The sequence below is a fragment of the Osmerus mordax genome, chromosome 3 (genome assembly GCF_038355195.1).
Source record: "Osmerus mordax isolate fOsmMor3 chromosome 3, fOsmMor3.pri, whole genome shotgun sequence".
NCBI classification, from domain to species: Eukaryota; Metazoa; Chordata; class Actinopteri; order Osmeriformes; family Osmeridae; genus Osmerus; species Osmerus mordax.
In genome coordinates, this window is record NC_090052.1 from 13,988,396 (window position 1) to 14,002,119 (window position 13,724).

At 39.8% G+C, this 13,724-nt stretch overlaps 2 protein-coding genes across 3 annotated transcripts; one reads left to right on the forward strand and one right to left on the reverse strand.

Annotated features, from left to right (window-relative positions):
* Positions 1-1,309: 1,309 nt before the first annotated feature.
* Positions 1,310-4,497, reverse strand: hagh (hydroxyacylglutathione hydrolase). 2 transcript variants are annotated; one of them, XM_067233765.1, is made up of 9 exons: positions 4,384-4,497; positions 3,648-3,826; positions 3,478-3,542; positions 3,174-3,291; positions 2,954-3,062; positions 2,589-2,692; positions 2,425-2,496; positions 2,209-2,288; positions 1,310-2,015 (listed from the first exon to the last, which is right to left on the reverse strand). In XM_067233765.1, exons 1-9 carry the CDS (start codon positions 4,454-4,456, stop codon positions 1,916-1,918), a joined length of 900 nt encoding a protein of 299 aa, XP_067089866.1. In that variant the 5' UTR covers positions 4,457-4,497; the 3' UTR covers positions 1,310-1,915. The 2 variants fall into 2 exon arrangements, with proteins under 2 accessions (XP_067089866.1, XP_067089865.1); XM_067233764.1 differs by having other exon boundaries at positions 1,311-2,015; positions 2,395-2,496.
* Positions 4,498-4,855: 358 nt separating this feature from the next.
* On the forward strand, positions 4,856-6,369 carry fahd1 (fumarylacetoacetate hydrolase domain containing 1). Its single transcript, XM_067233766.1, has one exon. It carries the CDS (start codon positions 4,932-4,934, stop codon positions 5,592-5,594), a length of 663 nt encoding a protein of 220 aa, XP_067089867.1. The 5' UTR covers positions 4,856-4,931; the 3' UTR covers positions 5,595-6,369.
* Positions 6,370-13,724: the final 7,355 nt, after the last annotated feature.

Consider the following 13,724-nt stretch of genomic DNA (forward strand, 5'->3'; position numbering starts at 1 on the left):
TTCTAGTCCCTCGTCTGAACTGTGGATATAAAAAAAAAAAACGTTATGACAAAACATTGTACTTTAATAGGTAGATACATACCAAGCCCAAAACATTCCGGCTTAAAAATCCAATGGTTATGTCGGGAATCGTCATTTTCTCAATTTGGTGGAGCTAGACTGTGCTAGTAGAGCTAGGCTAGTCTACCGGCGTCATCGACAGCCCAGCCACTTTCAATAGAGAAATGTCAAGTTTGACGCTGCACAAGACAATTATGATAAGCTACACGTTGTTAGTTTGAGATAGTGTTTAGATATATCAATGTAGGAGGCTTCTTTTCTTAGTTGCTGTGGCAAATCTTTAACAAATGAATGTAAGAAACGGTCGCGACTGTAATGGGGTGGAACGTTGGAAAGTTTGACTGCAGACTTGATTACACAGAGAACATATTCATCAGCATAAAAATTCACAACTGAAAGTTATAACTTTGTGTTTGTTTGTATGTTTTCTGTTTTAGATGCCCTAACTCAGAAAATGGGGACAGGAATCTAAGAATTTGCATTTGCCCAGGCAAAAATGACTTCGCTATGCCCCAGACAGGATGGGTGGGGGTGGGCTTCAAACAGAGCAGGAGTGAATTTTTTTAACAATAATAAATATTTTTTACTAATATAAATGGTCTTTTTTCATTTGATCACATAAACCTAATGTGTAGGATAGCCTTCATAACATTTATCCTGGCTGTAAGCAGGACATTTTCACCTATATAGCCTGTTTTATGTGGTTTAATATCGATTGAAATACCATCGAAGTCATGTTGATCTTTAGTTAAGTTATGATTACAACGTTGTTTCAATAGTAATATTGGTGGAAATACCGTTAATATCGCGTTGATTTGGGGTTGTGATTTCAACGTTGTTTCAATATGAAATAAGGGTGCAAAATGATGATGAATCAACATCAGAGTCTGACATTGGTTCAATGAAATTAGCGTTGACAGTGGAATGTTGATTCAACGTATGAAGTTTGCTATCTGGGTATACACTAGAAGTGCATTTGGTAATTTATCAGTAGGCGTAACGACCTCCGGCGCAATTTACAACGGTATTTTCTAACAAATATAAAGCGCAATTTCGTCAATTAATTGTAAAATTACCTTTCAAATCCTGACGATTTCCAGAAATGACCGCTTACAGAGTCGATAACAGCATTCAAGGTATTTGTACATTTTAATCGAGCAGGATTTTTTATTTGTTTTAGTCTTCTTTATACTCACCGTGGAAACCCATTTGCAGTCAAAAATGTACTGAAGACCAACACCTCATGTGCTTTATTGCTTACTAGAACTGCATTGTGGAAGACAAAATCAGGACTTTCGTTGTGACACACTATTACAGCACTAGACCTATAACTACAATATAAGTAAATAATCAAAATAGAACGTTTGATGAGAAAGCTTTATAAAGGTACAACAAAGACGTATCACAACTGAGAAAATAACTTTATGAAATAAAAGCTCAAATAATATGTGCAAACTTAAGATTGCACATATTAAGACATTTTACCAGCTGTCTTCTGATTTTCAGTTTTGTATGCACAAATTGTGAACATTGAGCATTTAAATACAGAAACTAAAATGGTATGCAATCAAAATTTAGCAAACCTTAAAAGGTTTCAACTAATATAATGAAACATTTGCACAGGCCAGCAGATCATATTAAAATAAATTAACATTTGATCAAATCACTTCATAGTAATCAAATATAGTTCAAAATGTTTGTTTGGGCTATATTTTTATATTAGTTAAGCAATGAAATTTAGTAAATACAGCATTATGTGTGACATGTAATATTTTCTGCAGGCATAACAGGAAACAATACAAGTGTATAGTAGTGGACCATATTTTTTAGATTTCTTTAACCCATTGTACATCCATCACTCCTTGGGAACCTTGAAGCCATCTTTCTCTTTCCGGAGACTTCTCATTGTTTCGATAGGGTCCGTTTGTCCAGTATGGTCTTGTACTGCCTTCTCTCTGAGGTAAAAATAAATGAAATGTTGAAGTTTATCTTGCACATGTGCACAAGCACACACACCAGTCTGTGGTACCAGTGGCCTATCCACATTGGTAACAGTACGATTAATAAGCCTACAACACAAACCTTGGCGTATCGTCCATTTAAATTTGTACCATGGAAGAGAAAGTTCTTACAAATTGTGTCTCTTACTTTACGCGCATAAATGGGTTGAATGAGAATTCATCTGCCACTGTGGATGGGATGGTGGGTTCTCCATTGCTGAATTTCTCCTATGGTATCAAACAAGAGCAAATCGCTAATGCATCGATTGCCTTGAGGATGACAGACAACTCAACCCAGTGTTATGAAATACACCATTACATTTATAGTGCATACCTTTGCCCATGCAAGCTTTTTCAAAATTACTTCATTATCCGGCTCCACGTGTCGGGCAAACTTCAGATTGTTGACAGTGTACTCATGACCACAGTAGACACGCTGGAACACAGAACACCGTAATTTGTAACATCACAAATTGTAGAATTGTTTGATTTCATGGTTCTCATTACGTAGAGCAAGAGTAGAATTACCGTTTCAGGAGGCAGTCGTCCCAGGACATCTACCAACGCCCTGTACATCTGCTCTGCTGTACCCTCAAAGAACTTCCCACAGCCAGCCACAAACAGGGTGTCACCTGCACACAAGGAGGTGACACCCACGTCATGGGTTAAAGGTCATACGTGAGAATCAACTGATTGGGGAACATTAAGTGACATTGTCAGCTACTGGGTGTGACTATGCTCATGATCAGAACCAATTAGGTCTGATCTTTGGTTTCAACTTATGGCTTGGTTTGCCTGGGAGGTTAACAACATATCCAGTTCATTCACATTGTACGTCAACACTATTTTTTTTATTTACAAGGGAGAGTATCTAAATAGACGTGACAGTTTACCTGTGAAGACAGCTGGAGGTTCAGTGCTGTTGTTCTTGGTCACAAAGTAGCAAATGTGACCGGTAGTGTGACATGGTGTAAACAAACACTTGACACTTAGAGAGCCAAGCTAGTTATGAGAAGGAAACAGTGTTAGATACATCTGATCGATTCAATCTGATATCCTATGGACAGGAAAGAAACAAAAACAGAACTTAATTGAAGGTAATAATGGAATTACTTTTAAGGTGTTGGAGTGTGACACTTTCTTGGAAAGGGCGTCCACCCTGTCATCTCCTCCATACACAGTGAGCCCAGGCATCAATCTCAACATCTTTTCATTGCCACCTGCATGGTCCCTGGAGAAGGGAGGGAGGGGGAGAAGGGAGGGAGGGGGAGAGAGAGAATATGGTTAATCTAATGTCACCATTCTCTAGCCCTATTCTACATAAGTATGAGTTTGAAATGCCACTGCACTGTGTGATTCCCATTACGAGTGATGTGGGCCACATTGAGTTTACGACTACGTTAGACTGACTTCTTACCAATGGTGATGGGTGGTCAGGACTGTTGTGAGCTTCACTTTGTGCTTTTTGACAGCTTCTAAAACCTGTCAAGACAGAATACGGAAATTCAAAAGAAGAGAGGGCTAGTTTAAACCCTTCAATCTTAGTGAGTTAATCTAAAAGAAGACATTTTAAAATACAGGACATACCTTAACTGGTTCCACAGGGTCAACAATGGCTGCTTCTTTTGTTTCCTCATCAATAAGTAGGTACATGTAGTTGTCAGTGAGCGCAGGCAGCAATTCTATCTTCATGTTGCTCTGCTCCACCAGCAAAGACTTTCTTAAAATGGGGGTGTGAAGAAGGGCTGCTTGGACCCGCAAAGGAGCTGCACACAATATAAACATGTATATAGGATTAATATGGTAGGACAAAGACGTGGTAGAGGTATAAGTAATATACAGGTAAACACTGCAGTGGAGTTGCATTGGCGCTAATTAATTATATGAGTCTAATTAAGACAAAATGCACTTTCTCCTAATCAAGTACTCTAACCATATCAAAAAGAATCACGCAGACGTATTCTTAGGAGACCAGTTCTCTGCTAGACATAGTCTGGGTGTGATTTTTGCAATTCAACAGAGGCAGTTCATATGCTACTATTTACTAATAACTGCATCGTTTAAGAAATGAAATTGGCGCACAGCAGTGAATGAAGTCTACGCCTAGACTTTGCCAGGAACATTCACATTTTAAAGGGGATGATGTAACACTGAGATGATGCTAAACGCTAGCCTGCTAGTGCTAGCAGACAGTTTTGACAGCTTGTCTGTTTCCAAAAGAAGGAAAGCTAACCGCTAGCAACAATGGCAGCTTATAGAACAAAGTGTAGGGCAATGCAGACGCAGAATGTAGATGAAACATAATGGCATGTTCGAAACATACCAAATGTATGCGTTGTCGTCGCTCCAATAACGCCAAGAGTGCAGGCACCCGCTATCAGTGACCTGAATAACATAGCAACACTGTAGCTGTTTGCTAATATATTGCAATCGCATGTTCAGGAACCAGAAAAGTTTGGTTTTACGCACAGTACCGCCCCCTTTTTAACTTTGACCTGGTAAACTACACCAATCCCAGTTAGAGGAGTAGCACGTGTAGGCTTGTTTATAGGCTGGTGAGGAGTCATTTTTCTTTGCCTGTGATGCAGGCAATACGCGCTTTACGCACGTATTATTCTTCTGTTTTTACTCAGGCATAATCATATCTTTTAAAAGTAGTAAACGATATCATCATGAGGCATCCCTGTCAAATAGCCTTCTAATGCAGAACATGTTTCCAGAAATAACTATAATACTAGATTACATTTATAAAATGTTTGTCCCTTCTGTCATTCCTTACTTTTGGGGGCGAGGCATAGGCTACAGCTAGTAGACTAATGTAGGAAGTTATCTGCAGCCGAAGGTCGTTCTGGGAGAAAATTCCATGTCACAATGACTACACGAAATGTTTCTCGGTTTTGGGAGTGGGGACGGAAAATAATATGTGTTGGTAGAAATTATGCGGACCACGCCAAAGAACTGAAGAATGCAGTCCCAACAGAGCCTGTGCTGTTCCTGAAGACCCCATCAGCATACGTGAGAGAAGGTTCCCCTATTCTGATACCTAAATATTCCAGTAACCTGCACCATGAGGTCGAGTTAGGGGTTGTTATTGGGAAAGGGGGCACGGCAATATCTCAATCCACCGCTATGGAGCACATCGCCGGTTACGCGTTGTGCTTGGACATGACTGCCCGGGACATCCAGGACGAATGCAAGTCCAAAGGTTTACCCTGGACTCTGGCTAAAGCATTCAACACCTCCTGTCCCATTAGCGAAGTTATCCCCAAAGAGCGGATTCCTGATCCAGGGAATATCAAGTTGTGGCTCAAAGTAAACGACCAGCTTCGTCAGAACGGCTGCACGTCCCAGATGATCTTCTCCATCCCCTACCTCATCAGCTACATAAGTGAGATCATCACCTTGGAGGAGGGTGATCTGATTTTAACAGGAACACCCAAAGGGGTCTCCAGCGTACAGGAGCATGATGAACTTGAGGCTGGCATTGATGACGTTGTCAGCATGACTTTTAAAGTTGACCGAGTAGGCTACTAGCAAAACGAATATTTTAAGGATATACAGTTTGAGGAATGAAGTGGAAATGGGTTTGGTGGAATTTTCAAAATATTTTTACTCTTTAGACTTGAAGGAATTGACAAATATGGGCTTGAACTGAACGCTTATTTTATAAAGCTTCTGTTCAATTTGGGAATGTTGCCATTTTGTGGAGTTAATTTCTACATTTTGGCACATAACTTGAACACTGTCACAGACAGTAAGGAACCAGTAGAGGGCATTGCTCCCCTTAACAATGAAGAAATGGCTTACATTAAAGTTGAGAAGATTATTAACACGTTATATTATCCTATGACAAAGATTGACCAGATCCTATAAATATATATATCTCATGATTGATGCAAGATGGAAGTGATTAAATTAATGATGATCCACAACCAATGATATTGTCTGATTGTCCAGTCTCAACACCTCCATCCCCATAAATAGGAATGATGTCACTTGAATCCTCATGAGATTAACATTGTAACACAGTACAATCTTTTGTTGTGATTACAAAACCATGTCTGTAGTATTTTGAACTCTACAAACCGTAGGGAAAGAACATAAAGGGTATTCTGTGAAACTTCAAATCTAAATCATCCTCCAGAAAAATCTGTCACATTAAACATCACTACTTGTAGATTGTTGTAAGCTTCCCTCGTACTGTCTCAAGCATGTCACAGATAACGAGTCTCTGGTGTTACAGATACCATACTGTATATACCCTAGTAATTATTATGATTAATATATTGGATATGTTGTCTCCCTTGAATCTTTGCTGAGTGATGCTTTTCGTTATGACAGCGAACAACATTTATCTGACAGAAGTTATCTGTCCTTTAAAGACACAAGACACTTTATTGCCTCCATTGTCTCCCAACTGGTCATTCTTCATCACTGGCTTCCTACAGGACAATCAGCTGACTGGCCATGTACACCAGATGTTAAACTTGTAGACTCTAGCTTGTTGCTTTTCACTTCTAGCACAATGTCAGATAGCTCCTCTAGTTGATTGCAGCCTTAGGCACAATGTTCCTCCAGCGTACCAGGAGATTGGTCAGGAGAGGAGGTAAATAAAGACACTAATAAGACTCCCTGGCGCTAGCCACATTTTTCCAGAGGTGTTTGACATCTGTTCAAGGTTCAGTTACACTTCTCCCACATGCCTCTCTGGTTCAGGATCAATCACAGCCTTTCTTGTCCCAAGGCTGTCTCATGTTACCTGAGTCTATGCAGCCTTGTCTGCACATAGACAATCTTCCCACACTGCCCAGGCATACTATGAACACACCGAGCCATATGCCCCCTAAGGCCCCCCAGGGGACCAGAAGAGTGCCTATCAACAGAACGACTGATAAGCACACAGGTTTTCATCAGGGAGTATAGTTCTGACAGTTAAATCCTGGCCTACAATATTTAAGAATGGAAGTGTAGCCGACTAGCTTTCATCACCAATAGTAGCTTGTGAGCAGGTATTCTTGGATGTAGCCTAGGTCTTCATGTCCTCACAGGTGTCACATGTACATGAGATATGATTCATGGAGTTCATCTTACCCCTGTGGCTGTGGGTATTATCCCCTCTTAGGCCCTGAACAATGGGTTCAAAGCTGGAGTTGGGAGCTTGCTGAGCATTCAGAGGGAAGAATGACATGTTGTCACCACTGAGAGGCCTGAGAAGGTACACTTGACTCGGAGTGGATTACCTGGTGACCGCAGTCCTCAAACCCAACAACACACACCATACTGACAGCAGAAATTACGTCATTCAAGATATGAATTCAAGCCAGAATGGAAAACGGAAGCATTCAGTGATAGTGAGAGGAAGCAGTGAAGTAGCTTCATGAGGTTAATCCCAATGTAAACCAAAGGATTCACAATATAATTGAAACGATTGAATGAAATCGCTTTGCATTTTTTTCTTTACAAGAGTATATACTGTACATACACCATCATAAAAGTACTATTTGATGAAGAAATGTCAAGTTACCTTTTCATTTGAAATGCTTCTCCCTCCTGCGTGTGAAAGCAGGGGTGAGCATGGACTTTTCAAGATGACGGGCCTGCTGTCATACCAAGGGCAGCAAGATGCAGTTTCGTCTTACAGACTCTCTGTATGTCTGTGTGTGTGTGTGTTACTCACAACACCTTAACCAATCCTACCTACTCATCAGCTCTTCACGTCTAGACCGCAGAGGTACAAAACAGGCTGTAGGACATTTGTACTCTTGGGATCTCTCACACACAAGGGTTTTCTTTGAACAGCAAGGTTTCACAATATTTATTTCTTTAGTTAATTTATGTAAAAGGCACCATGCAAAATTTAAAACGTAAAAAAAAAAAACACCATTTGATGCATCATACCAGATTATAGCTTTTAGCTTATCCAATTGTTGTCCCTAATGTAGTCCTTATTTGCATTTGTAGTCCCTAAAGTAATATATAGTGATGCTGGACAACATCTGATACAGTTTTATGCAAAAGTTTGGGAACCCCTGGTCAAAATTTCTGTTACTGTGAATGGTTAAGTGAATAGAAGATGAACTGATCTCCAAAAGGCATAAAGTTAAAGATGAAACAACATTATAAGCAATATTAGTGTATTATTTTTGTTTTGTACAATTTGACTGGCCGTGTCAATTGACTTTGTGTCCTTGGGCAAGGCACTTCACCCTACTTGCTTCGGGGGGAATGTCCCTGTACTTACTGTAAGTCGCTCTGGATAAGAGCGTCTGCTAAAATGGAGCACCATGCCATAGTTTGGGCACCCCAAGAGATTTGATATCTCAGATAATCTTTACCAAGGTCTCAGACCTTAATTATCTTGTTAGTGCTATGGCTTCTTAACAATCATCGATAGAAAAGACCAGGGGTCTCATTTATAAAACTGTGCGTAGGATTCTTACTAAAAGTGTACGCCAAAAGAAAAAAACTCCGATTTATAAAACCGTGCGTACGCACACCTGTAAGCAATGTTCCCTTTATAAATCACAGACTACCCACAAGTGTGCGTACGTGAATCTGCATTTTACCCCGCCCTGAACACGCCCATTTCTAACCATAAATGGTCAATGCAAAGCACCTCATGAATGCTAACCCAGTATATTAATGACCCTGGCATGCGATTGTTCTTCACGGTGAATCATGGCGCTTGACAAATTCTCAGACACTGTTAACCTATTGGTGGAGGCCCGAAAACAACATTATTTGGTGGCCGTTGGATCACCAATAAAAAAAAAACAGTGCAAGTGGCGTCAATTGTGCCAGTGATACCGCAAATCGAGATACAATTTGAAAACAAAAGTGTTTTGTTATGAACAAGTAGTCTATTGAAGTCTGGACTGATAACGAGGACGTAGAGTGTAGCGATTGCGCGGGATCTTAACGACTGCATTTCCAGTTTTTGACATATGATGATATAGCCTATGCACAGTATTAAAAGAAATATATTTAGTTATACAATGTGTTCTGCACTTATCTAAAGGTAGGATATGTGATGTTATCCTGTATTCCATGCAGTCGGGCTCGGGCATCTCCCCCTCCTACATCCCGTAGTGGACAATCTGATGGTGAGACATACAGCGCTGAATTTTGATTGAAAATTTGAGTTGGATTGAACAAGGTGTTTATGGAACAATTATCAGTCAGTACAAGCGCAAATAACACTGCTGGATTTAATCTTCATGATAATTATGAAACCGAGTGAACAAAACGTGTGTAAGGAAAACAAAATATATATAAATATTAGGAGTAATATTCTTCCCACATTTACTTTCTGCAGTCTGATTACAGTACGGTCATCTGCATCGCCAATTCCAACTGCTTCCAAAATGTGCGTAGGCCTACGGGAGGGTCAGAGTTTGCGTGAAGGACCGCACATTCTCCCGTCAAGTTTGTTTTTTTATAAATCACAACCTTTGCGTAGAAAGTGACGTACGCACATTTTCAGCCCCGTTTTGTGCGTACGCAAGCTTTATAAATGAGACCCCAGGTGATGCAAATTCCAAAGCTTTATAAATACTCTAACTTCTCAAACCTTGTCCCAACAATCAGCAGCCATGAGGTCCTCTATGCAGCTGCCTAGCACACTAGAAAATTAAAATAATGGATGCCCACAAAGCAGGATAAGGCTATGAGAATATAGCAAAGCTTTTTCAGTAGCCATTTCCTCAGTTCGTAATGTCATCAAGAAATGGCAGTAAACGGGAACAGTGGAGGTCAAGTTGAGGTCTGGAAGTCCAAGAAAACTTTCAGAGAACTGCTCGTGGGATTGCTAGAAAGGCAAATCAAAACCCCCATTTCACCTTCAGGAACATTTAGCAGACTGGAGTGGTGGTGCACTGTTATACTGTGCAGCGACACCTGCACAAATATGACCTTCATAGAAGAGTCATCAGAAGTAAACCTTTACATTGTCTTCACCACAAAGTTCTAAGTCAGAAATCGAAACAGGCCTGATGCATTTTGGAAACAAGTCCTGTGGACCGATGAAGTTAAAATAACTTTTTGGATGCAATGAGCAAATGTATGGGGGGGTCAGATGGCTGAGCGGTTAGGGACTTGGGCCATTAATCAGAAGGTTGTTGGTTCGATTCCTGGCTGTGCAAAATGACGTTGTGTCCTTGGGCAAGGCACTTCACCCTACTTGCCCTGTGAATGTCGCTCTGGATAAGAGCATCTGCTAAATGACTAAATGTTTAAAAAAAAGACTAAATGTATATGTTTGGAGAAAAAGGGGTGCAGAATTTCATGAAAAGAACACCTGTCCAACTGTTAAGCACCGGCGTTGATCAATCATGCTTTGGGCTTGTGTTGCCACCAGAGGCACGGGGAATATTTCACAAGTAGAGGGAAAAATGGATTCAATAAAATAAGGGCCCTTTATCTTTTTTGTTATTTTAAAACTGTAAAAGATGGAAGTAAAAAGTATTCTTGCTTAGAATATGAATCATCTGTCTTTTATCAACTTTTTGCCTTTCGGAAATCAGATAATCTTTTAATTGCTTAGCTATTCACATTAACAGATGTTTTTTTTATTTAAAGCTGTATATAAATAAACTAAATGCTTACCTGTCTAAAACAGAATGAATTTCAAAACAGCGACTTCAAATTCAACTTTTGACATGGAAATATATTGAAACACTGTAGGCTACAGAGAATCTAGGAATTGAATGTGTATGTTTAGAGAATGACCATTCCTGATACTCTTAGTTGGTTGTTGTGTATTACAAAATTGAGCTGTGGTGAGCCTGAGCTATCCTCTGGAGAAACCACAGCAGGCCCCAGTCTGTGGAAATACTGAGTCTAGGAGGAGTGACTATCTTATCCCATCACAACACTGGGGAGGCATACTGTGTTCATATTGCCAGCAACCCCCCAAAATTAATAAGTCGTATTTTATATGCTGATTGGGATTTGTAGGAAAAAGTATTGCATGTGTGTATGTGAGAAAACATTTGCCTCCTGAAATGTTCTAATTTCTATGACTGGGTGATCCCCACACATGCAAGTAGTTACTCTGTATTCAAGTCAATCCATCATAAAATAATTAATAAGTGGGTGGTTAGGGTTTAATAAAACCATGGAAGAAATCAAGATCCAATTAGTGCTTTATATGGGCATGGCAAAGCTATACCAAGAGGCTGATATAGAAGTGTGTTATGGAATGCATAACAGGGTCCTTGGCAACCGATATGGAACAAGGCCTATTGGCCAGGTGTGCATACCGCCATTTAGCTTCCACACCTGAGTGTGAGTGATAGCAAATAAGCTATTCTTATATATACAGTATATAAGAGAAAACTTAACAAGCTAATGTTAAGATCTACACATTAACTTCTTATGCGTTTCTGAATGTTTCTTACAAAAGTATTAAGTACTGTATGGAAACATTTGCTAATCTATACTACAATGTGAGAAATCTCTCGCTGTGTGTGTGTCTGCCTGTCTGTGTTAGTTTTATAGTGGGATTTTAGGACAACAATTGTTTAACGATTAGCTTGAGAACGGTGTTTATGGATAGAACTCAGTTCTACACATACTACGTTCACGTAGCCAATCACAAATATAGTCTTCTCTGTCAGTTGTCGGTGTCTTATTTGTGTGAATGCGATACAGAAAATACAAGACAATTTTCAGCACAGCATAGCACAAGGGACATACGACTCACCAACGGCATCATGAGAACTGTAACCCATCTATAATTCCAGGAATCTGTGTGTGTCACGAGACACTTATCTTTGGAAGGTATGAACGAGGAGACAAGGGCAGGTGAAGTGTAGACTTTACTTATAATCCATAGTACATTTACACAATACAATAGTTGTTCAGGATACCTAGAATAGCGATAGAGTAGCAAAAAGACAATTACCCACAACTGTGCCTGGTCTGAATAGGGTTTAAATACTGTATGTAATTGGTAATGAGGTGCAGGTGTGTGCAACAATGAGGTGTGAGTCGGTCCGCGTTCCTCTGCTGTCCTCAGTATTCTGGGGAACTAGACCGTCTGAGGGGTGCAAGAGGAGGATCCGTGACAGTGTGTGTCACCTATCACGGGCACTGTGCACTATCTATCTATAGTTCCAGGAATCTGTGTGTGTGTGTGTGTGTGTCTCGACGACATCTTAATCATCAACTGCATCACGGGCACTGTGCACTAGTTTCTTAAACAAGGAGATCCAGTTGGCAACAATAATGTTGTCTACATGTTGCCAGCTTTGGGTGTAAGCCAGTCTATAAATTGTAATTGTTCAAGTTTTCCAATCATGCAAATTGTAAGTGACTATGGTATTTTGGATGTTAAATGGTTTACCAAAGGGTTTAAAAGCCTATTGAAAATGTCACATTAAATGAAACTTTTCTTAACTGGACATAAAGTCACCATGGCTATTGGAATTAAACTGGCCCTAATTACTCTGAACAATTAAAGCTGGAGTCAGTTCTTTAACAACATACAGTGGGACCCTAAACCACAAAGATGAAGAAACTCTGGCATTTCTTCTCTGAGCTGGAGAGACTGCGGTCAGGGTGGAAAATGAGTCCTCTATGGACTGTCTTCATTTAAGGGTCCTCAAAGGGAAACCACTTTTACACTGTAATCCTTTTTATCTGGTGTGTACAAATCAGCCCTTTTCCAACGACAGTTCTAAATGTGGTTCATCCCTCCAGTGTTTTTGATTAGACCTCCATATGCCCAAATGAAAAAAAAACCTGTCCCTTCCATAGGCAAAATATAAACGTCCCTCATCACAGCTAATCTCACATAGTTATAGAGGATGTAACCCAATCCACGTTCTGCGATTTTCATAAGGGCAAAGAAATCCTCAATAGGAATTGAATGCATGCATCAAACTGTGGGCTCAGATCCTTGCAAGACGCATACCAGCAGAGCCAAAACAAATTGTCTCATTGGGAACGGAAGATGTAAAGGTTTATAAACCTGTAATTTGACTTGAAGGAGTTGGCTGGATGTTTTTCTACCAGTGCAGTTGACGATGTAGATAGTTCATGCTATTCACATCCATTTAACCAAACTGATTTGATTCTAAATATTTTATTTGTTTTAAGAACCAAAGAGATTTTTTCAGTTTTCCATGTAAAGCCAGCAAACATGTGTGAATCAGAACTCCTGCAGGCTTGAAAATGGGGCAGTAAACTAAACTACAATGTGTGTTTCCTCCTGTCCACTGTTGTTGGTCTATAACAGAGAAGTGTTAAATGCCCATGTCTGTTCACTACTACATTGTAGGATACTTACAAGCACTGAAATCAAAGGCATGAAATCCAAACTTAAATTAATTGGTTGTATGTACAGTATAGATTGTCAAATTCCCTTTTTACCTTTTGTCTTGTAAAGGACAAAAAAAATCTTGTTCACTCTATTAATGCAAATCATGTTTACATCTACTGTATGGTGTTTAATAAAGCTAGTAGCCTATGATAAATGTCCTGCTGATTTAATAAAGTTTACGGTTTTAATCTGGTACTCTAAGTAATACTTCTTCCAGATGGTAGAATGAGAAATAAGTTATCTTGAACGCTTACCACTGGGCTGGCACAGGGAATAGGCAGCTATCAGCACAACAACTAAATAAAGTGCCATTAAAGTTGGCACATATGAAGTGAGCCAAG